General features: G+C 35.0%; 2 protein-coding genes across 2 annotated transcripts in view; both read right to left on the reverse strand.

The window, feature by feature from the left end:
* Positions 1-25,975, reverse strand: part of LOC308498282 (RNA helicase aquarius) — a 69,416-nt gene that overhangs the window by 41,098 nt on the left and 2,343 nt on the right. Inside the window, exons 2-11 of the mRNA XM_081049955.1 lie at positions 24,976-25,040; positions 23,613-23,729; positions 22,123-22,236; positions 20,402-20,505; positions 15,607-15,709; positions 12,975-13,095; positions 9,935-10,076; positions 6,888-7,066; positions 3,577-3,744; positions 2,022-2,191 (exon numbers count right to left, since the gene is read on the reverse strand). Of these exons, the coding sequence (XP_080906081.1) occupies positions 2,022-2,191; positions 3,577-3,744; positions 6,888-7,066; positions 9,935-10,076; positions 12,975-13,095; positions 15,607-15,709; positions 20,402-20,505; positions 22,123-22,236; positions 23,613-23,729; positions 24,976-24,990 (1,233 nt within the window). The 5' untranslated portion in view covers positions 24,991-25,040. The remainder of the gene's footprint in view (positions 1-2,021; positions 2,192-3,576; positions 3,745-6,887; positions 7,067-9,934; positions 10,077-12,974; positions 13,096-15,606; positions 15,710-20,401; positions 20,506-22,122; positions 22,237-23,612; positions 23,730-24,975; positions 25,041-25,975) is intronic.
* LOC308498283 (RNA helicase aquarius-like) overlaps positions 23,655-25,975 on the reverse strand; it is a 23,744-nt gene continuing 21,423 nt past the window's right edge. The window contains exons 10-11 of the mRNA XM_081049956.1: positions 24,976-25,040; positions 23,655-23,729 (exon numbers count right to left, since the gene is read on the reverse strand). Of these exons, the coding sequence (XP_080906082.1) occupies positions 25,012-25,040 (29 nt within the window). The 3' untranslated portion in view covers positions 23,655-23,729; positions 24,976-25,011. The remainder of the gene's footprint in view (positions 23,730-24,975; positions 25,041-25,975) is intronic.

The following is a 25,975-nucleotide window of genomic DNA, read 5'->3' on the forward strand; positions in this document are numbered from 1 at the left end:
GCTGGCCACGCTAACCCAGAATTCCCAAGTGTTTCAGGGCAAGAAGCTATTTTCTGCTGACAGGTGCTTGGCTAGACTGAATCAACAGCTATATTTTCAGCTGACACCATACACTGAGTTAAACAAAAGACCAAACTTAGCAAGAACAGTTTATCCATTAGGAGTTCATTTAGACAGAATGTCATAAATGAGTTTACCATTTGACTTCTGTTGAGTAGCATGAAAATCCAATCAGGTCAGCACAACAGCAAAAAAAACATTGTAGAAGCTATGGGAGTTTTCTCCCCTTTATATTCCATAGTTCCTCAATACTAAGAACACATACCATCTGAAGCACATTAATGTATGCCTCAATTGTGAAACATCTCACAATTTAGAAATATTAATTTTTTTAAATTAAAATTTATTGGGGTGACAATGGTTACTAAAATGACACAGGTTTCAAGTGTGCAGTTCTGAAAGCAACAAAGGAATAAGACAAACAAATGAAGATATAAAAACTCATAGACACAGACAATAGTTTAGTGGTTACCAGAGAGTGGGGGCGGGGGATTGTGGATGAGGGTAAAGGGGATCAAATATATGGTGATAGAGGGAGAACTGATTCTGGGTGGGGAACACACAATGTGAGATACAGAAATATTAAAATTAGCATTATTAGAAATAAGACATAAAAATAAAGTGAAAATGATTAAAATGAAATACCAAATTTGAGGATGAAAGAATCAGGACTACAACAAAGGGTCATTACAGTAGTTAAAATATACATTGCCAAAATTACTAAATGCCAAGGCAAATTCTTAGATTTACCAATCATTATTTCAACAAAATGATCTATGAAAATCAGAAAGCTAGGCTATTCATTCCCCTGGGGGGAGACTGCCTAGGAAAAGGCGTATGTGCAAAGGCGTGGATTAGTAAAGAACAGCAAAAAGGTCGGTGCGACTGGCAGGAAGTGAATATAAGGGAAAAGGGTTAGAAAATGATGTGGAGACGTAGCCAGAAGACAGGTAATGAAGGGGCCCCTGGGATTATGTAACAACTTTCACTGTGATGGGAAACCATTAAAGAGTATTGAACAGGGGTACCTAGGCATAACTGACATTCAGTCGCTATGTGGAGGAGCAGTCTAACATGGCAGCAGGATGTGAGAGATGAAGGTATCTTGGACTTGGCATCAGTGGAGATGGTGAGCCAATCAGACTGGTGAACTGGATGTGGAGTGTGAGACAAAAGAAATCAAGGGTACTTCAAATTGTTTTGTCTTCAACAAGGTGAGATGGGGAACATATTGCTTTGTATGTGAAGTTTTCTCTTTTTAATCACAATGGGTAAAAAAGGTAATAGAGCGATAATGCTGAAGGAGCGCCGTGTTTGGGAGAGAGAGAAAGGCACGTGGGCACAAGCCAATGTTACCAAATGTTAGAACTGCTCAATGCTTAAGTTTTATAATATAGTTTCAAATAATTTAAAAAGTAACACCCTTTACTAAAACTCCTTCTCTCCACAAAGTTATTATAAAAGTAAAACTTTCTAGCCCCCAAACCTCTTTTCCCACTAATGAGTAGAAATACATTATATCATAGAGTAATTCAAAGCTCTTTTGAGGTTCCACATCAGTCTTCTTAAAGTGATATGGAAGCACATCTACTCTTGATTTAAAAAAGAAGTCCTTTTAAACAAATAAACAAATAATTATTTGTTTATTTTAAACAAATAAACAAGCAGTTTTCCTCATCTCACAGTGGGGCATAAACTGAGCATCTGATATACAAAAAGGAAGGAGGCTAGCTTTTAAAACACTGGATTAATTTACATTTTAAGTTTCTAAAAACCCAGAATTAGCAAATGAATTTCCTTAAGTTTTTATATTTAATCTACATGGTAAGCATTTAAGAGAATTGTTTAGAATCAAAAAGTAGTGATCACTGTTTTCTTCACAAATCATTTAACCTAGTTATCTAACCATTTATATCTTAAAAGTTGTTCAAAGTACTTTTACTTATATAGCCCCAAATTACCTTAAAGTTATTCTCCTTTGGTTTTCTCCTCATTATTATATTGAAGGTTTCATACACATCTTCTGCCCCATTTTGTATAGTATTGGTCATATCTTGTTGATACTGGTTTGGATCCAAAAACACTCTAAATGTTCTTGACTCTCCTCTAAGATTGGGTCTGGGTTCAGGTCCTGAAGATTTTGAAAAAGTTTGTTAAATGAAATATATGCTTTTCAAATATCAAAGTAAGTTAGCAGTATTCCTTTTCTAGAAATGATAAGTAAACTGTCTAGACTTAGATTCCAGCCATTCCTTCAGCTAGAATGCTGTCCACCCATCTATTTCAAATTTCAAGAAGCTGAAAATATTTCTCCTTTCCCTAAATTCTTACTGTTTCTTCCCAGAATAATCATGTATTGTTGGTGATGCAATGCCATGAATTGCAATTGTTTGTACATGTTCTCAACTAAAACGGGAGCCTTACGAAGTCACAGAACTTTCCTCACGTTAGTCACTTACAGCTCCTACTGCTGCCTTCTATACAGTAATTATGCGACTGATTCATCCTTCTACAGTCCATACTAATGGCACTATTATGAAAGGAAATGTCATATAGTAACGGCTGGAAGCTCAGAGGCTTTTACTTGCCCCTTGGCCTTCCTTCTCTCTTTTTGTCTTCGACCTCCAACCCTCGTCCCATTATGTGGCCTTACTTTTATTCCAACAATATCTTTTATTCCCTTCTCCTAGTTTTCATTTATTCTGGTGGTAAAAATGGCCTAATTATCAGCACTTCAGCAATGGTGTGATCTTGAATTCACAAGTTATAGAAACTAATTCAAGTTCTGAGACAAGTTTAGTAAATGGATTGTAGAATAAGGTCTGGACATGGACGCAGTTATAATTCAAAAGTATTACCAAAAACGCCAGGACAGCAAAAGAATTTCAAAGACCAATCAGTGATAATAAGCCTAAGAACGCCAAGAGCTGACTAACTGTACGGCAATATTTCTAAATCATTCTGGCATCCCAGGCAGAATGATTCCTTGTACAAGACAGTTGTTTAGATGCTTGGCATCCCTGACCCCCAACAGTTAAATGCCAATAGCTCACCACCCCCTACAGCTACTCCAGTCATTTGACAATGTAAATACCACCACACATTTCAAATTGCAGGGTAGTGCTGGTCCCAGCTGAGAACCACTGCTATGATGAACTGAATCAGTAAAATTTAAGAAGGAAAAATTAGGCAAATATATCATTGAAGAACTATAAGAGGTGGTTAGAGGGTTTTTTAAAAAAACAATACCATACAGTATTATAAAAGGGAAAGTTTTAAATAAGGCGATTTCAAACAGTCTTGTCCTTTCCAGTATCTAACATAGAAGTTTAGAAACCATATTATTTATTTCTAAAATTGGGTGGTAGGTACTCTACACATATTTTATACATAATCCTTTGTAGCGATTTAATGTACAAAACAACTAAAACTATTGCCTAACATGCAAAAAAGGAAAAAAGGCAAAGTAATTTATCATTATATACGTACACTCTTTCAAAAATATAGATCACATACCGTCTTCAATGACACGTCCTTTATCATCCAGCATGCCCTGGATTTCACAGCCTCTGACATAAACCAGTCCAACCTGTTCAATAAAAGGTCTCCTCCGGTCAAACTTGGTACCATAAGGTTTTGTGGGTCTCACGGTAATTAAAAAGCAAACATCGTGCTTACGAAGGCCTGGTGAAACATAAAGACATTTTTCACTTATTAAAATGTCATTGTTTTTAGTCTTTTGTTGGCAAATTCTCATCCTCTTATCTTAAAGGTCTTAGAGGTCTTAAAAATATTTAAAATATCAAAGGTGATCAATGATTATACTTGCACTGTAATACAATTACGGGTTTTCTATAATCTCTAATACTCAATGTTTGGTAACAATAATTAAAATGAAAGTTTCTCTTTATAATTAGAAAATTTTATGCCATGAATACATTACCAAATAAGTCCTCCAAGTCAGGCTACAGCTCCAAAATTGGATGCTCGTCATCATTCTTATTTTTAACATTCTTAATCAAAAATACAGTTGGCATATAATCCATCTATATCATATTTAGCAAGTTTCTAACATCAGTTTAAACTATCCATCAGTCATTCCAACAACAGTCTATTGTATTTCACCAGAAAAGGTCAACTCAAGAATAATTCATCAAGGCACAAAAGCATTGTTTACAGATATCATCTTGAGAAGATGGCTGAATATATATGTTATAGTTTCAGTTGGCAAATACTGAAAATTTTTATAAGTGAATGTCAAGAAATAGGGGACTTGGGTCAAAGTCCATGGCTTCTCAGTCATTTGACCAAATAATGGATTCAACTAGATTCCCAGTTCTATTAAAAGAGACACTGGAAGACAAGTGACATAAAATTAGATCACAGCAAATCATATTATACCAGTTAATCTTCATTTTTTCCTGATTCGATTTTGTTAGGCAGTGTCTGACATACAGGCAAATTTAAACAGTCTCCTTGCTCATAGCCTTAGTCGAAAGGCCTGCAACTAAATCAAATCAACAATGTAAGTGGGTGGCTAATAGTATCGGGACCATTCTGGTTTGTTTCAATATGGAGTGGGGTTCAAGTGTGGCTAGAAATAGTAATTCTGATTAATAATAGTTACTTTATTAAGTCTCAACAAATTTTATGCAAAGAAGCAGGGGAAGCAATGAGAACTAAGGGGAACTGTTTTACTATGTCAGTTTTACTGCCTGTACAACTTCTGATCTGCACACAACACTTAAAACTTCTCAGTCTCAGAGCCAAAGACGTGGTCCTGAGAGTAATTTAGTCCCTCCCGATGTCAATTTTTGGCGTCACTGAGGGATGACTGCCTGTTCCCTCCTAAAGCAGATCATTTAACAGTGGGATGTCTTAGATCCACATTAAAAATACCTGTATTACAATGAGTTCAACTACCTCTCTCCTTTTCAATCGTTCGCATTCACTCTGTCCGTGAATGTACATTCTGGAACAGAATCCATCATTTCAATTTCCTTAATTCTACTTCCTTAATTTTAAATGAGGTAGACAGAAGATAAGGGCCTGAGTTTCACACCTTCGTGAAGGGACAAGAAGAATATTTTATAATATTTAGCTTGAATTCTTCAAAGCTCTTCTGTTTTTACAGGACAATATTCATTACTGTTTGCAGAAGCTCCCTCTCAACTTGTGCCTCCATTTTCTATTTGGCTACTCTATCTGTGATCAATACTGGCCCTGAATTTTGGCTCTGATCTCCCAGAAAACACTTTTCTCCCCACCATGCCCCTAAATATGAATCACTTGTCCAATAATACCCCATGATTCCCTATCTTGCCCATCAAATTCACCCATTCTATTTCTCATTCTATCAGAGGCCTATGTTAAAAAAAAAATACTGTGTGATGTCTTTCTGATAGTAGTTTCCAATGTAACAGAGGAAATGGATTCAGGTAAAACGTTTTTTTCCCCCTTAACAGCATAATGCAGACTTGTCATCATCATCTATAAATCTCTAAAAAGGGTCTTTTTTTTTTTTTTTTAAGTTTTATTTCCAATACTACTACTAGGGATAGCCAGTAAGTTATTTCAATTTATTACCACCATGTAAAACAGTGTTTAATACCTCCGTAAGCTTTAAGGGTAATAAATATAAGATCTTCTCTAGCAACTTAACATATTTCTCAAGTTTCAGCAATAATAAAGGTACACATTATTGTAGATGTGTAATGCACCAGACTGGAACTCTTTTGAAGGATACAGGAGTCACACAAAAAATCTGTCACAAACTATACCCACCATCGTGGCCATTTGTTAAACATTTGGCCAGCTTCATTGCTGGATTCCTTCAGAATTATGGGATAAATATATCGTATACTCCCTATGGTTATAAACAGCTATATTGGGAGCAATAATTTCTGAAAACTGAACCATTAAAGGGCTATCCCTTTCCTTCTGGCATGCCAAGAAAGTAGAAGGAGATAAAACTACCAGCTACTATTTCTCACAACAAGGCAGCGAGAACTCTCACAGACAGCTGGGAGAAAAATATTAAAAGAGCCAATTAAAATATCAGTCCATGAGCCATTTCTGGCACAGGTGTTACCAATGTTTTAACTATTAGACTTACTAACTTTGAACATACCTGCCCCTAAATAAAATTAATTGTGGAAGTCCCATCCCTTAAAATCTTGCTTACTAAAGAGCAGAAAAAATAACTCATTTCTCTGTAATTATTTATTCTTGAATACATTCGATTTCACTGATTATTTGGCTTTCTCGCTTTGGTGTAAATAAACTATTATTAGTTCTGAGTTGTTTTGCCAGGTCCCCCTAAAATTCCTTGTGAGTTTGCCTAATTTTGACTTTGCATTTTTATTTTCCATAAATTTGCATGCATCCCTATTCTCTTCACTTTAGCTGCTCTGATCTCTTAAAAATACCCATTTTCCTTACTTGCTCTACATGTGCATCCCCCCTTTCTTTAGTGAACACTAATACTTTTACTCCTTTTATATGGACCGTACAAATTCATAAACATTATCTTACTAAATTTAAAATACTTTCCTCTGAGCTCTGCAAACTGCAATTTTCAAAACACGTTGATATGAATGTTATTTTATGCTTTTTATTAAAATAGTATTTAATTATTCCTATATGATCATTGGTAGTTTTACTACTATTACCAAAGACTACTGCCATTCTTTAAATCAAACTTTAAATATAAAATTTAATGAAAGTTCAAAAGGGTAACATTTAGTAAAAGTGCTTTGCTAATTCTCTAAGTGAAAGCCTATATATAGACTAAAAAGGCAAAAGGGAACACTGAAATACAAAATTACCTTCCCATTCATCTTTGATGTGATCTCTGACATTCAGATTGATGGTAACGTCTGCACGAACTCGGGTTGGCCAGTTTTCACCTATATTGGGTTTGGCAACCTCAACGACAGTGAAAGCCACAATGGGCTGGGCCATTCGTGCCCAACCACCAAACACTACACCACCATACTCAGACTGCCTGCAAGCCAAAGAAGTGGATCATTACTCAAACAAAATATAACTTTTCCCCAATTTTTGGACAAATACACTAGTAAGTAAGAATAAATGTTTAACTAGTATTTGAGCCCCAACAATAGTAACTCTTATTTCCAAACTTAAAAAAACACACAACTAAGTCTCAATGTATTGGGAGTTTATATGGTAGGGTGATACAGGCAAACAAAGGGGAAACAAAGGGGAGTAGAGGAACACCCCCATATCCCCTGGGAAAAAAAAACAAGAGCTGAACTGTTTTGTCAAAGAATGAAATATACAGCACATTTAGTTTTATTTTATATTCTTATCCTTTCCCACTGTTCATCAAGATAGTCTGAATTGTTTATGTTTTATCTTATGTAGTATAAGTATTTCTGCAGCTGTTTCAAAAACATTTTAGAACAAGGTAGAATTTAAAAAGTTAAAAACAAGCAAATAAATGACAACATCTATATGCAAATGCCTCCTTAGGGAATAATACTTAAATCATTTAAAAGGTACTGCCATGGAGTGGGGGGGACAAATAATCAAGCTAGCTGCAACAACCAGACCCACTAACATGCCAACATTCATCCTTTCTTCTTATATTAGTCTAACTAGTGCTTTAATTTTTACATTAAATAATATATTTGGGAAATCTGTAACATAAAAACTGCAATTCTCCAAAACTGGAAAGTACTGCCCAAAATGACATAATTACAAAATAAACTACATCCTAAGTAAAGGCTTTGGTCAAACAAAAAGTTGTCAAACTTCGTAACATCAAAGAGTGAAACCAGTTAAAAATAAAAGATTTGCAATCCAATGATTTGGTTCATATTGGGACAATTTCTAAAAGGATTTACGGGTATCTAAAACCTTTGTAATAACTTTCCTTCACTACCCTCATTTTTTACAACTTTACTGCAATAGTTTACATACCATAAAATTCAGTCATTGTAAATGTACAATTCAATGATTTTTATTAAATTTATAGAGTTGTGCACCCATTACCATAATCCAATTTTAGAACATTCCCATTATACTTACAAAACATCCCTTTTATCCAACTGCAGTCAGTCAATCCTTGTTCCTATCCCCAGGGAAGCACTAATCTAATCTCCCCAATTCTTTTCCCCCCTTACGAAGTCTACCTGCAACATGAAGCATTCAGAAGAATAGATTTCTGCCCCTCATTAGCGCATCCTCTCTTACCCTGCTCAGTAGTTTCAGCAGCCTGAAAACATGATCATGAGAGCTATGCAATGCATCAGGATACATGGAACAGAAAGAAGCCCTGTCCCTTTTTAGAAATCGTCATTTTTAACAGTTTTCAATGATGGACTATTAGGAATGAAAATTTAGAAAAATTTAGTATCACAAGTTAACTCCAAAAAGTGAGATTTTCTTCCTCCAGCAGCGAATAATGTACGTAAAAATAAATCTTTTTATTAATAGAGCATAAAAATTAAGTATTATTGTTTATTTTGGCACTTTAAAATATAAGTGAATTCTATTTGACGAACTGCTAGTTAACAAATCCCTACTTTTGCAAAATGGCCAAAATTAGGTCCAGAATCTGTGCATGCAAACACAAGGTAACCATGAATTCTAAGGCAGCTTTCCAATCAAGCACCGCCCCCCCAGGGGTCCAAACAATGGGCAATAAAACCAGTAAAGCTGTGGGCAGGGACTAACAGCCAGCCAGCGGGGATACAAATCTCACGGTGCTGGCGTGCCTACTGACTCAACTGATTATTAAGCCAAAAATACTTTATGTTGTGTTTTATAGTCTCACACAGAATAACTATTTACATAATTCATTAAAAAATAGAACTGTGTATGAAATCAACAATGGAGGTGATAAAAACAGATTATAACCATAGTGTCCATGTAGCTCTGTGTAATTAGGAAGGAGAGAGAAGCTTGGGAGATACCTGACTCGGCTCACATTCCAAGTATGGTAAGCTTTTCATACAGAATGCAAGATAATTGTACATGTATGCATGGTGTGACTGTAAGGTCATGAAAACTCATTTTACAGAATTATTTCACTCACTTATAGTCACCAGTGATATGTAACTTATCTCCATCAATTTCACACGCAGAATGAAACAGTGAATGAAGGGTATTTACCGAAAGTTAGTTGTATCTAAAAAGCAAAACTGCCCTTCACAAATCTCATAATGCAGAGCTGCCTACCATAACTAGAATGAAAGTTTTTCTTGGCTAAAGAAATTAGCTAAAGGAATGTGCTAACAGCTGGGGGTCGAGTTTGAGCAGAAGAGCTCTCCAAATAACAAGACCTACTCAGCCAGCCCTAAAAGTAAATGCTGATGATTTAGTCTCTTCAAGGCAAATGATGGATGGAAGACCAGGGAAGATTTTCCAATGTTCCATTCCATGCAATGTTCAGTAAGGCTCCTCATCTCCTGCCAGGTTCCTTAGAGAGGCTGACTGAGAGGATAGGGGACAGCCACGAGAACACTGCTTTCTTGTAAGATTTTCCAAGGACTTAAAACTGTCCTGCCCTAGTACAGGCCTGCCGGCCAGCCCATAGCCTTTCCTCATTACCCTTTTGCTAATGCCCAACCTACTCCCCTCTACAAACCACCCTCCTCACTAAGAGGGATGACCCCCCCCCCCTTTTTTACCCCCAGTCCCACCCCAAGGACCCAGATACGTATTTTATACTTCAGCACTTTTTATATATTCTAATTCTTACTAAAGAATTTCTCAGAGTAAATATCTCATATTTTGGAGGGCAACTTTATGCCAGGTATACTACCTAAATATACTCTCGAGATTTCTGACAGAAGTGTGTCAGCCACTATTTGCATCTCTTCATTGTAAGTAGAACCCATTGACTAACCATGGCTTCATTCTGCTGACGCTATCCTCGATGTCTTGCCTAATCTCGTAAGTTGATTCTAAGCGGAAGAGATTAAAATTCCGTAGGAGGTAATCATGAAGAGTCAAAAACTGCAAATTCAACTTGGGAAGAGCAAGACAACCTGAAAAGGAAAATAATATCTATGTTTGAATTGTTTTTTTAATAATTAGACACATCTGCTCTCTATAAAAAAGACATCAGATTTGGTAAGACTCTAATAATGTCTAAAATATAGCATATTTAATAAGGTCTCATTTTTACTTCCTCACAGAATTGAAACCAAGTTAACAAACACTGCCAATTATGCACTGGAAATAAAGGGTGGTTTTCGTTAATACATGTAACCTAATTATCAATGATTCATCTGCAAACAGTACTTCTAAAAAGTACCTGCATATACTTTAGTGCAATCTCCAGTAGTTTAAAAAGCCTTCCTTTACCACCTAATTTACACTTGGCAAATCTCAAAACGAATAATGTACATACTTAGCACAAGACAAAATTACCAAGAAAACTGAATTGGTATGCTACACTGCATAAATCTATCTCCAATGATCACTACTGAGCTCTGAATGAACCTGTGCCTTTTTGCTAGACTTTAAGGGTAAGGCACTGACTGTATGCTATTCCTGGAGTTACTTCCCTTCTCTGACTGTATTAAATAAACAATATTCTTTCCATTATCCTCAGTTAACACAATTTCCCTTGGATAATAAGTGACCAAGCATTCAACAGCAACACCAGAATGTTAAAAAAAGAAGAACCCAAAACACTTTCTACTGGGAAATCATAGTATTTTCATCATTGCTATCCATATTTACCATGTCTATAATGCACCTAAAAGCAAGAAACACTGATGTATAAAAATTTCGCATCATTTATGTTAGTAAACTCTGACTTAAAATCTAATTCAATTGCTTTAAGGCCAGAGGCTGACGGAAAGCAACTCCTTCAACAGCATATTTTTATTAAAAAAGACAGAATTAAAATGTCACCATTTTGCAACCCTCACTGAATCAACAAATCTAGGTGCTAAGCAACACTGGCTACTAATACAACAAAAAGAGAGATAACCAGGCATTATGTGCTTTCTGATGAAAAAAACATGCCACCACCAAGAATCTTGTCAAAAAGAGAAAACCTTAGTCTGATCAAACCTCTGCATTCCAGCTGTCAATTTGCAAGAGAAAAAGAGCAAAGGGACAGGCTGATAGTCAATTAAAAAAATCCAAACTATGCGAAACTATACAGATCAAATAATGCAGGTTCTTCCACAAGAAGAAAAGGAAGAGATATAGGGCATATCTGCAGAGTGAAAGACAGGTTTAAAATGTGCAAGAGATGCACAACTGGGTGATAAAACTTTTTTAAAAAAAGCAAGATAGTGACGGCTATAAAAGCCTAGAAATAAATGGCCACTTTCCAGTAGAGGGAGGAAGCAGTGATTAGAAAGGGGCACATGGGAGAGTTCTGGGATAGGTGACAAGGTGGTCACAAGGGTTTCATGGGGTTTCCCTTATGATAATTAGTGAAGCTCTATATTTATTTTGTGTGGCTTTCTATATTTGTGTTTATTTTATGATAAAAAGGTTTTAACAGGCAAATTTTACAAAGGTTTTCTTTACAATTCTTCATTTCATACTTAGTTTCTCTCCTTGGGAGCTAGAAGCAGCTGGCATGATCATGCAGCAAGAGCTCCACCTTTGCCGATTTCACACATCAGCTACGGGGCCCACAACACCATCATCCAGGGGCAATAAAGGACAACAGCAAGACATAGCCAAGTCTCTGAAAACAGCGGTATTACAGTCAAACCATCTGGCGACTAATAGTGTTCTGAAATACTTCCATTCTATAAAAGGTGCAAAGACTTAAATTTTGAGAAGGATTCTTTTTCACTTAATATCATTAATCACAGGAATGAAAGAAAAGTAATATTTTAAACCAAGTAAAATATGTTTTAAACTCAGAGAAGCATAGTTGAGTACCAAAAGCTAGATATGACTTTACATTTTGAAGGACACAAACTTTTTATTACAAAGACAACATATTCTTACGTGATACTTGTCTTTTCAGGATTTGTTAGTTAAAGAGTAAGATGTCATACATATATTGGTCATAAATGTTTTTAGTATGAACAAATTAGAAAAGCAAGAAAATAATGCATTAACCACTGTCAGAACATTAAAAGGTATGAAGACCGCCTATTCTGAAATCCAGTATAATTTTAGTACACTGGGTTTATTTTAGTTATGGCTCCAAGTTATGACTCTGAAGTAACAATTTTTATTTTAAATCAATGTACCAATACTTATACTGGTGATGTCTTTAAAATAGCCACATTTCTTCTAATAATAACACTGCTGTTCAAAAGATTTCTTGAAAATTTTAAAAAATATGTCTTGAAAATGTGTCAGAATGCAGTTTGGCATATACTCAATTGTGGCAAATTCTCATCCTTAGAAGATAGTGAAAGCATTTAGAAAAAAATCTGTTGAAATAGGTAGGTGAACAAACTAGGCAATAATACCATTTTGAATCAAAACTAATGGGAGGGGGGTATTACCAACTAACGACACTGTCTTTTTTTAAAATTTTGGTGGTCATCTGGCTCTACAAGGAATTCAAACAAGCCTCTAAAAAAATTTTTGAAAAACAAAGCACTACCAAACAAAGCCTATGGTGACATAATGAAAAAGCTATACTTGCTGTGGTATTACATCTCCTCAAAACAGTTTTATTGCTTTACAGTCATATTTCACAGGATCTCTCTCTGTCTCTTTCACACACACACACACACACACACACACACACACACACACACACACACGGTTTAAATTAATAAAAATCCTTAATGCTAAGCATTCAAAATACTGAATAGTTCCTAGCTTCTAAAGTTGAACTTCAGGGTATCACAAAATTATCCTAATGTATATAGTACATAGGAACATTTTCATTTACATACGAATTCTAAACTAAATTTCATGTTACACTTGGATCCTGTACTTCTTTATCATACCTTCCCCTGAATAGTACTCAGTTGGGACAATATTTTCATCCCATATGATTTTCTCAGTTGGATACAAAGGCATCTGGTTCAACTGCTGAATCTGAGAAATTCGACGTTCATGACGAGATACCTACAAGAAACAAGTCCAGGCAGAAAGTTAGAAGCATTTTTTTCAATCAAAATAATTTATGGACAAATTCACCAAAAGTATGGAATGAGAAGTTTCATGTTTTTGTTACAGTAGTGCTTAACAAGAGAGTTTTTACCCCTTTTTCCATTTTCCACCCCATAAATCGAAGATGAAGGCAATATCAATTGTGATGGTCTTTGGAATCAGACAGATCTGACTTCAACTCCCAGCACCTCTACTTGTGAGCTATGTAAAAGCTGGGCAAGTTACCTGAGCTTCCCTGATCTTACTGTCCTTTTCAGTGAAAAAGATAACATGCTACTCACCTCTCAGGTTTCTTATGAAAATGAAATGGAATACCAGGAAACAGTGTCAAAGTGCCTGGCACATGCCAAGATCTTAGAAACCATAGCACTTAACTTTCACCAATGTAAGCAAAAACAGGGAGCCCTAAATCCTAGGTTATAGTTCTCATTCTTGTACTAACTTGTTAAACAATCTAGGAAAGTTTACTAACAAACTGGCGGCAGTCTTGTTTGTAAAATGAGTTGGACTTGACTATCCGTATGTACTCTTCCACTGTTAACATTAGAGAAATCTACCTCAAAAACAGATGTAAGTGTATTACCCAATTAACAGATGCTAACATAATTATATATTTGAAAACTATATCTCATTCTCTCCAGTAGAGATAGTATTACTTTAGGAAAGAAGATAGTGTGATGTTATTTAACCAATGTGCATTTTCCAATTTGGATATTAGAAGAATCCAAACCCTAAAGAAATCCTTTAGGAGAAGGAAAAAAATGAAAGATGATGCTGGCGCATTACAAATTTTTAAATCTGCTTTCTTTTGGCGTAATTACTTAAATTTTAAGAATGCAATCTTAGTGGCTGTAAGACCCTAAAAGGCACAGGATGGACTTTATACTCAAACCTATTTTCCATTAGAGAGACTCCTAAAAACAATCCCTCATTTCTTTCTATAGTAAGGATTTATTATTAATCCCCCAAACCTGATTTACAAGAGTAGATTTTACAGTGTCAGAAAACAGGACAAGGAAGTTTTTTTAAAGTACTTGTCGTCAGAGACAATGAAAAGTGATTTGTAAGAAAGAAGGGAAAGATGGTGACCCAGACCCAGGACATACATTTCATACAAGTAAATAGCATGATAAAAAGTATTTTCCATAGTTAAATTAATTCAAAACCCTTCCCAAGAATTTCTCTCCGAATGGCACTTAAACATCTGTCACTAGGCTTAAAACACCTGCTACAAATAGTTTTCTGTTACTGCCCACAAAACTAGCATACAATCTTTCCTTTTACAGTTAGGGATTGTATTTTATATCCTACATTAAAAGTATTAGATTGGAATATAAGTCACAAAACTGTGTGCCCGTTACTGTCTCACGTGTGTAAAAAATGTACATACACATCCACGCAGAGCATGTTTGTATAGGTATTAAAAAAGACTAAAACATATGAAAAATATCCCAACCTTTTGGCAGTCAGGAAACAAAAATTAAAACACCTATTATTTTTTTACTCGTGAGACTGGCAAAAACTGGGATGACGCGTAACATTTAGTGCTGGTAGGAGCTTGAGGAGACATATTTTAATATGTAGTTGGTGGGAACATATACCTTTTGGAGGATAATACATATGCCTTCATCTTTTATCTTTTAAGCACAGGCTTCAATCAAATAATTTCACTTCTAGGTACCTCCCCCAAATTTCCACAGATGAGTACACAGACATGTACAAGGATTGCATCATTATTTGTAGTAATGAACATAGCAAACAACCTAAATTTTCATAGTGGGACTATGGTTAAATACTCATCTACTTAATGAAATATTTTACTGAAATTAAAAATAAGGTATACCACTTCCTTTCAATTTTGCTATGAACCTAAAACTGAATTAAAAAAATAAAACTTTACCAGAAAAAGTATAGTTTGAGAATTAAAGCCCTCATTTCCTGAAATGAATGAGAAATCCTTTAGAATTCTGAAACCACTAAGCTAGAGATAACTCCACGTCTAAAATTTCCTGAATTTTAGAATTCAGGCTTAAGGCACTATAGTTAAACGATAACTTTTAAAATCAACAGTTAGATAGATACGAACATATATGTATTATCTGTGTGTGTGTGTGCGTGTGTGTGTGTGTGTGACTGACCTCTCAAATAGCTGGTGCAGGAATGGCACCAGCTATATGTATCCCCAATGCCTGAATTCAGTGCCTGACTTAGAAGTTGCTCATAAATGTTTTCATGGAATGAATTCATGTCATAAAACAGTTTTAAGAGGTAAAAGACTTGAGAAAAGAAATCCAAGAGATGAGAAAAGAAGTCTGATAAAATCAAATGATATAATTTTCAAAATGGGAATTATCTACCTAATCTTTAGTCTGGAAAAAAATCTGTACCAATCTACATCTCTAAGAATGGTTCAGGAAAGTCAGGAAAACCACATGCAAAATTCAAAGAACATTAATATGTATTTACCAGCAATTCTAGAAGAAATTCTTTATCAAAAGTTGTGTCTTCAGTTTTAGGAAGAGTTGGTAACAAGCAGAGGTATGATGCCACCTGGTGGAGTGTATTTGAACTGCAGAATAAAGAATATTTAAAATCAGATTATTTTATTATTAACCACTTACTTCACTTTTGAAACATGTAATTTTACAGACTGCCTAAAAGGTTTTACCTAATAATCACAATTCTATGACATGAGTAGCAAATATGAAAAATCAGCAATGAAAGTTAAACCCCTAATACAAGGTTTTCAAAGTGTCTTCTGCAAACCTCTTCTGGTTCCTAAGATCCTTTCAGGGAGTCTGCAAGGACATAGTTTTTTATATTAATACTATGGCATTATGCTCCCCCCGCCCACTGTCTTTACAGATACAGTGACAGTGCAAAAGCAATGGTGGGTAAAATAGCTGGCACGGATCAAATTGGTGGCACCACCAGTCCTATAAGTAGTCATAGCATTCTTCCCCACCACATACAGTTTAAAAGAAAACAAAAAATCAATTTTGAGAATGTCCTTGATAAAGCAGCAAAATATTATTAATGTTATTAAACTTGGACTCTTATCTGTTCTTTTAAAAATTGTGTGACAGAATGGGGAGTACACATTTTGTACACAATGTTTATTTGAAATAACTGACAAACTTGAATAAACGGCAAAAAAAATTCAAATTTCAACAAAATATACCTGTAACTTCAAGGAAAACAACTGACAGCATTTGTTGCTAAAGATAAAGTTTAATTCCAAGTGACAAACTGGAATTTTGGAAAACTAGCATTTTGTCACTATGAACTTGATGGCTTTCCACTGTTTAACTACAATCGAATCTTCTATCCCCAAATTCCCTCACTCTGTCCCAGTCCCTGGTAACCACTAATCTGTTTCCAATCTCTTTCCAGACTTTCCTTTTTCCAGAAAGTTAAGTAAGTGGAATCATACATTATGTAGCCTTCTGACACTGGTTGCTTTCACATAGCAGAGTGCCTGTGAGTTTCACCCACATTGTTGTGTGTATCTGTGGTTTGGTTCCTTTTTGTTTCCATTATATGGATATATCAGTGTGTTTATTCATTCTTCAGTTAAAGATATTTGTGTATTCCGGTTTTTAAAAAATATAAATAAAGCCACTCTACACATTTCTGTACAGATTTTTGTGTGAATAAATATAAGTTGTCATTTCTCTTGGGTATGTCTGTGAGAACACTAGATTATAAAGTGCATGTTTAACTTTACAAGAAGCTGTCAAATTTTCCGAAGTGTCACTACCATTTTGAATTCCCATCAGCAGTGTATGAAAATTCCAGTTGCTTCACATCCTTGTCAAGAGTCAATACCCTGCTGTTTTTATATACAATTCTAATAGGCAGGTCCTGGTATGTCAGTATGATTTAAACTTGTATTTCCCAAATGACTAATGATGCTGAGCATCTTTCTGAAGGCTTATTGAAATCTGTTATCTTCTTGGGTGAAGTATCTGTTCAAATCTATAGCTATTTTTTTTATTAAGTTGTTTTCTGAGCCCTGTGGATACCTGTCCATCATTAGAGAGGTGTTTAGCTAATATTTTCTCCCAGTTTGGTGTTTGTCTTTTCATTCTCTTAATGTCTTTCAAACAGAAGTTTTCAATTTTGAAAAAGTCTAATCTATCATATTTTTCCTTTATGTATTGTGCTTTGGTGTCTGTCTACAGAATCTTTGCACAAACCACAATCACCAAGATTTTCTCCTATATTTCCTTTAAGCGTTAGCTTTGATATTTAGGTCTATGATTCAATTTCAGTTAATCTGTATATATCACATGAGATATGTGTCAAGTTTCATACCTTCCATATAGATGTCCAATTATTCCAGCACCACTTGCTGAAAAGATTGTCCTTTTTCCATTGAGCTACCTTGGCACTTTAGCCAAAAATCAACTAACCATATATGTGTGGTCTATTTCTAAACTCGACTGTGTTCTAGTGATCTGTATGTCTGTCATTTTTTCAATACCACCATGTCTTGGTTACTGTAACTACTTAGTAAGTCTTGAAATAAGGGACTGGAAATCCTCCAACTTTACTCTTTTTCAAAATGGTTTTGGTTATTCTAGTTCCTTTGCCTTTCCATATTAGTTATAGAATAAGTTTATAAAGTTCTATAAATTATCTTGCTGGGATTTTGACTGGAACCAAATTTTATTTACAGATCAATTTGGGCAGAATTCACACCTTAACTGAGTCCTCTCATCCATGAGCAAGGAATATCTTTCCATTTTTAAAATTAATTCACTTTAATTGCACAGACTTCCTTAACGTGGTTTCAGATATCACACTAAAATTAACTTTTAAGAAACCATCACTTTTAAGTTTTGATTAGTATCGAAGAATATTCCCAATTATTTGGAAAAGCTATTAAAATACCCCTCCTTCTATGTAATGCTGAATTTTCTTCATTTACTTCAAACCAAACAGTATCTCACAACAAACTGAACCTAGGAGATTGGCAAAATCAACTATCTTTGAGTAAGCCAGTCATTACAGATTTTCAAAATTACAAAGCAATGCCACTCTTTTCACTGTGTATTTTTTTCATTTTGAAGAATATATTTTTCATTAACATATAATAAGTTTTAATCAACTTTTTAAATATTTAAATTTTTCTAGTTTCAACTTCTAATATAGTAAATATAATGGCTATAATCCACATTTTAAAAAGTTCTTTGAGAACTTTTAAAATAATTCTTAAGAGTGTAAAGGATTTATAGCGGCAAAAATAAATTTCTAAGATGGATTATGTAGCCTAATTAAATGTAAAAAAAATAAATCTACAATAGCATTTTAAAAATATAAGACAATATTTTTTGTAATGTTATGATGGTCTTCTATATAAAGCATTTGTTATTGTTATTAAAAAGATGAACAGATGTGATTAAAAATTTAAAACATCTGTAAATAACAAAATATACCATAAACAAAGTTTAAAAATTAAGTGAGAAACTGAAGAAAATAATTGCAACACAAATTAGACAAAATATTAGTATCCAGAATACATAAAGATTCCTTTTAAAAAATCAACAAAATGACAAGTAATGGAATACAATATAGCAAAGGATAATAATAAGAAAGTTACAGGAAAAATGCCAATTGCCAAGAAAAATACGAAGTGTGATCTTCGTAAAATTCACTAAAAAATATAGTGAATACTTGAATTAAAAAAAATTATTACAGTAAATGACACATTGCCATTAATCTCCCTCAAAATACTCCCCCTTGCTTCAAACACACTTATCCCGTGGTTCTCGCCACTTTCTGAAGCAGTTCTGGAAATCTTCTTTTGTGAGTATCTAGTTGTGCTGTCATGGCTGCCTCGATGTCCTGAATTGATTCAAAACATTTACTTTCATGGTCATTTTGACTTTGGGGAAAAGCCAGAAGTTGCTGGTGTCAGATCTGGTGAATAAGGTGGATGAGGACACACCGTAATTTTTTTATTTGACAGAAATTGCCATACCAGAAGCAATGTGTGACACAGAGCATTGTCATGATGGAGGATGAAATAAAGACAATCACAAAAGACGACTTCCAGAACTGCTTCAGAAAGTGGCAGGAACGATGGGATAAGTGTGTTTAAAGTGAGGGAGAGGGTTTTGAGGGGGATTAATGGCAATGTGTCCTTTACTGTAATACATTTTTTTAAATTTAAACATTCACCATACTGTTTGATCACACCACGTATATTTCAATTGAAATCTATCCCTGTATCTGTGTAACCATCTCTTACTTGGCAGTAAGTGGCTTGGTGTCACTCATTTCTGGGGATCCTTTGTTGACATCTTTGTATAGGCTCAATGCTTTCTGCAACATGTTGCCATCAATTGGAACACATTTTCTGTTTGTGTCTTCCATCCACAAATTTAATGCCTTTTCCACCTTAACTAAGCGTTTATCACAGTAACACTGTGGCCATAACTTTTGCAGTTTGAGGCCAAAACTAGCATAAATTTATTTTTCCTTCTTCACAACTCTAAGAGTCACAATTTCAAGATCAAAGATTTGTTCCATAGATCTTGGCAAATTCGGCATACATTTTTTTTCTTATTTTATTAAGTCGAGAACTTTCACCTTTTCACTTAAAGGAAGCACTTTATGACTTCTCTTTGGCACTGAATTGCCAGAATCCCTAGTCTTGTGCTTTGGGGCCATTATTAAGTAGAACAAGGGTTACTTGAACACAAGCTCTGTGATACTGTGACAGTCAACCTGTCAACCTGATTACTGATATGGCTACTAAGTCATTAATGGGCGGGTAGAGTATACAGTATGGATATTATGCGGGACAAAGCAATGATTCACATCCTGGGCAGGATGGATCAAGACAGTACGCAATTTAAAACTTACGAATTGTTTATTTCTGTAATCTTCCATTTAAGATTTTTGGACCACAGACAACCCAGATAACTGAAACTGCAAATAGGAAACTGTGGATAAGAGGGGACTGCTGTATGAACATTTTTTGGTTTCTGCTGTATGTTGTTTATGACTAATTGTTGTTTATAACAGCTTTATGTTCTTGTCTAAGAAAAATTTAAGATTTAGGAAAACTGCATGTTATGAAACATGTAAGTTTTACCAAGGAAAAAAAAAGAATAATTATACTTAAGTGACTCAAAGATACCAAATGCAAGAGACAAGCACTAGTAGCATAACAAGTAATATTAAAGTAGTGCAAAATGATTAAAAGCAAAACAGAAAATTAAAATTCAATTTCCCCTTCCAGTTACCTTACCTAAGAGGTCCGAAAAACTTGATCAAGGATTCCCGAGTATCTACTTCTGCCACGTTTGAGAGGGCAAAATCATAGAGTTCAGGGAAATGTGCAAAAGCAGCTCTCTAGAAAAGAACAGCAAAAAAAATAACAACAAAAAAATCAGTAATTTATGTCTACCTATTGCTACTATCAACAATTTATATTATATAATGGAAATATTTTTTTAAAATATTACTATACTTCTCTTTTTTATATGCTTTTCATATGTGACCTCTGGCTTATTAAGCCAGAAGCATTAAATACAATGGGAAAAAAGCTAGAATTGTTCTAGCAAGGATGAAAAAAACCCAAGAGTCAATGTTTAGTGTTTCATTTCTAAAATTCTACTTTGAATATACATGAAAGCCAGGTTCACTGATAGGAGGGGAGGAAAACAAAACACTTTATTACCAAGAACTGGCCTAATAAAACTAAAAGGAAGTTTTAGTTTCCAGGGGAAATTCCCATTAAAGCAATAGCTGAGGAAGAAGCCAAAAGCATGGTTGCTTGTGTCCTGCTTTACTCTGGAATCCTGGAAAGAGAGGACCTCACAGGGTAACCCCCCCAACCAACATGGGATAAGCCTCAACAAAACAGAAATAGCTGCATTACGTTCATTTGATAAGAAAGTGTAAGATGATGGTAGTCTTCCTTAATGCCATGTAGCACAGAGAAGATCCAGAAGTTTTTCATGTACTCCATGGTGGATCACACACAAGGCTGCCAAGGTTGTGAATGAAGCTGCCATGGAATTCCCACAGGCAATGGCAAAATGACCCTGCGACCCAAGCCCGAGGTGAACTGTCTACGCTAGGAAATAAATGAGAGTTAGCTCTCAGAATTCCACACCACCAAGAACAAAGATGGGGCCTCATCACCAAGGAGAGAGCCCCTCTTCAGGAGCAATCATTATGCCTGCCTGTGTCAGGGGAACAGACCACATGCCACACCAGCAATGGTCACTTCAAGGACAGAGGCAGAAGGAGAAAAGCACTAATGCTCTGAGAAAGGCAAGGAAAGACGTCTAAGCTGGGACAGCATGCAGATCACTCCTCTTACAAACAATGAGGCTGTCTTAGTGTCTCCATGTACCCAGAGGCCATTTTGGGAAAGGAGAGGGAAGGCAGAGACTCCTTGAGAGATAATGGAAATGATTATGAAAGACAGGTGAACTTAAGTTTGACTGAGTCTTTACCCAAAAAATGACTTTTTAAAACAAAAAGAACTGAATTACTTTAAAATGACAAATAAAAACTTCTTTCTTGCCACCAGAGGCAATGGAGGTCAAGAGCAAGATAAGATCAATAATAGAACACAAAAGTATTTTTTTCACATCTGAGCTTTATTGGTAAATTGCAGTCCCATCATCTCTGTTTATCTTTAAGTGTACAAAATGCTTACACTACTTGTCATATTGAAATATTCTTTCATAAAATAAAACTGACATTTAAATGCGCCAAATTGGCCCAGTTAACTAATATTTCTGAGTGTCAAATACCAATAGTCTGTTTCTCAGGAGGAGGCTTATGAAAAAAAGGCATTTTTTTTTTTCAAATTCATCAGAATTAGGAATATTTTAAGAGTTCAAGATGAAAACACTATTAAAGGAATACCTTTTTCTGTTTGTACTATATAAAACTTAAATTATTCATGACTGACTTTATGGAGCAGAAGCAAAGGCTAAAATACATTTCAATTACCTGGAGAGAAGTAATTCTATCATAGTGAATTGTAGTCATCTCATTCTCTGTCAGAGCATTTCCAGTCTGGTCATTAATCTCAAAACCAGTATAGAACTTAAGCATGTCCAAAAGCTAAAAGGATACATTTAAATTAATAAGCTGTGTGAACACAAGAGCAAGAGAGCATGAACAAACACTATTTATTAAAAATAATAAACAAGTCCATATACTTTCTCAGAGGGGCTGAAAAACTCTGGAGTGTAAACATTTTAATACACGTTTTAGAACATACCCAAATGTTTTACTTCAGTGAGAATAGGTATATATATGCCTTTTGAGTGAACTGTTAAGTCTATTTCATATACATAGTCTACTTATACACAGAAGAACTTAAAACACCTATCTCAATAGTAAAAAGACATTAAGGATCTAGAAGCCAAAATTTTAATGAAAAAAAAAATTATCTACGTCATTGCAAATTTATACCTCCTGGAGCTATATATCTCCAGAAGGCACTCCTGAGGTGCTTTACTTACACCACTTAGTATTTTCTGAACGAGGGTTTTGGAATTTATAATTGGAGCTACTCTTCCCTATGTGCTGCTTCTATGACAGAAAAACAGCAACGTGGGGAAAGGTAAATAATCTATTCCTTTTATCAGTCTCCATGACCACTGAGCCCTTTCTTTGGCTTAGTTCCTAGTGCTAAGAAAGGCCTGCTTTTCCCCTGTGGCTGTAGCAACAGAGTCCACTAGCTGCCTTTACCCCAAATCTTTATATTATTCTTAATTCTAATTTATGGCAGATCAGATATTAGGATTTTAATATATGCAGCAATCACTGGGATTTAATGAGATTAAGGAAAAAAAGAATGCTCACAGATACAAGATAAAAGATTTCTTAAAATATGTAAACACAAAAATTGTCACTCTAACTACAATCTCATTGAAATGCAAGTGTGAGTAATTTGTTAAAGACTTTTCTTCTGGATGACACTACAGGAAACGCAAAACCATAATACTTCATCTTCCTATCCACGTTAGCAAACAATATGCACTGCCTTCCTACTCAAGGCAGCAGTTGAAGTGTACATACACTTCCGTGCCACCAACTGCCTCTGCCATCATCTCATGGACAGAGAGCCATGGTATTAGGGCATAGTTTGCCTTAAATTAATGCTCATCATCTATTATATTCCAGTGGTTACCGACATAAAATCAAAATATGTGAGTATGTGGAACTACATTGCACATCATTTAATCCAATAATAAAATCACATGATGAACAAAAGGTTGTATCATCACTAGAGGCCATCTATACAAGAATGCATTCATTTTGTACATTAAGACTTGATTTTTTACTTAAAAATGACTAATTAGGAATGTTTATTATGCAATTCAACATAAAACAAAATTTACTTTGTGTCATGCCCTGGTACTCCCCATTGAATGGAAAAGTTCAATTTGGAAATGAAAACAGAAAGTATGTTCAGATACATCAATGCTCACCTGGGAAAAAAGATGGCCATCCTCTTCCCTATGAACAAGATTGGAAAGGTAACAGTGAACCAAAAGGTGGGTGTCATCCAAGATGGTATTAAACCAACGCCTTGTGGGGAGTAGGGCCTAGAAAAAATAAATACCATAGCAGTAAGTCTGCAGGTTCTCTGCAGTTAAAGGTGAAATCTACTGATATGTAACTCAAAATTGTCAATCACACCCAAAGTATCCTCAACTCTCCCAAAGATACCGTGCACAAAGCAAATCCTGTTGTAAATAAACTCAATGTTAATATGTCTCAGTAAAATACAGTACATACTGGAAAAAAATCTCAGATATCTCAGCCAGTAGTTTTCGAACAAAATACTATATGAGGGGGCCCGGTGGCTCAGGGGGTTAGAGCTCCGTGCTCCTAACTCCGAAGGCTGCCAGTTCAATTCCCACATGGGCCAGTGGGCTCTCAACACAACAACAACAACAACAACAACAAAAAAAAAAATTAAAAAAAAAAAAAAAACTATATGAAATCCCAATATGTACTGTGTGTACGTTTTAAAAATGGGGCTGCTTTCAGAGAAAAGGAGTGGGAACCCCTGAGTGGAAATTCCTCTTTCGGTTTCTACTTCCTTCATCCCCAATGACAGTCAGCAAGACAGTGCCGAGAAACGGTGACAATCAGTTTGAACCACTAATCTGATCAAACACCCTCATTATTTATAGACGAAGTTATGAGATCCTCAGAGGGTATAAATTAGTTATTGGCAAAACGAGAATCTGAATGAAGATCTCACGAATAATGGCTTGTCCAACACGCTAATCCTCATGTCAAGAAACTACCCTTTCCAGATAAGGAACAAACAGAAAGGATTATCTTTCAATTGCCTGCATTAAAGAGGGGAAGGCAAGGAAACGAATTCGATCTGAACTACACCAACGCTGCATCTGAACCTTCCATCAAAATCTGTCACCTAATAGTATGAAATCGTCTTTAAGAATCTCAATTTTAAAAATTGAAATAGCAGCTGTATCTTTCTTCATCAACCACATTAGGCACATTTAAAAAAGTTGAGATTATTAAAGAGATGGCCATAAACCCATGATTTCAGCCACTATTTTAAACTTGATGAAGGCGTATTCAAATGTAAGAGAAAATAAACTGCCATTGCTAAACTCATGTTTAATAACTATATTAAAAAAATGTTTTTTACAAACAGCAGCCATCTGAAAACGTTAAGGGTCAACTGATTTTGACTTTCTGTGAGACACCTTGAAAGAGGTACAAACTAACTAAGGCCAGTGTGAGGTGATAAATATTTCACAGTCTTCATTCTAGCCTCCTTATTATACAACAGAAAAGTCACTGCACTCTTACCTCTAGATCAATCATAAGTTCAATGAATCTTTCACATTAATGAACTTTGTCCATAGTGACAGGTTCTAGACATAACAGAGAAAATGTGTTAGAACTTTCTTACTTAGGTCATTCTGTGGTACTGTAACTTAAAACTGGCAGTTATTTAAAACAAGGTCATTTGTCTCCTCTTCATCAGGATTGGACTAACTATGATTCGGAGGAGGACCTCACATAGATTTCAAAAACAGGGAGGCCTTACCATTTAGCTCTACAAATGTAAGAAAATGAAAACGTAGCTTGGGTCAGAAACACATTATAAAAATAAGATTTGCAAAAATATTTTTAAAGTATTGATTTTTACAAATCTGTACTAAATGATTAGATTTTGAAAAACTTGGATATAAAACTTGGATATAGAAAGGCATTTTTTTGTAAATACTCAACCTACTTTCCTTACTGTCTTCACATATTAAACTTCTAGGACTTTCATATGCAAAAAAACACATACATGTATGCATACATGTATACATACAAAGATTATGAGTGGGAAAGATACATACCAAGCTAATTAAAGGTACAATTTTTATGACTTTTTTTCTCACTGTATATATATATTCCTTTTGACGTTAAAATGCCAATGACACATAGAATAATAAAATATTTTTAAATCACTACCTTATGCTATTCATGAGCATTAATGTATGATTTTTTTAATGTTTATTTTTGTTTTTAAATAATTACAACCTTGTGACATGACATACTTTCAGAGTACAAGTTTGTTTTTCTGTTTTCAAGTGCAAGGAAAGGGTCTGCCATTTTACCAGCTAAAACCATCCTGCCAAGAATGTTTCAATTAAAACAGATAATTTCAGGGTCCGTACTGTTACTTAGTCCAAGGACTCCAGCAAGGACTAATGCAGTGCTAGACCTGTAGAAGATACCCTATAAATGCTTAGTAAATCCACTTACTGAATTTATTTGCAGTATACAGGAAAATGGAGGGCTTTATGTGGAAAAA

This window comes from Rhinolophus hipposideros, assembly GCF_964194185.1.
Source record: "Rhinolophus hipposideros genome assembly, chromosome: 5".
NCBI classification, from domain to species: domain Eukaryota; kingdom Metazoa; phylum Chordata; class Mammalia; order Chiroptera; family Rhinolophidae; genus Rhinolophus; species Rhinolophus hipposideros.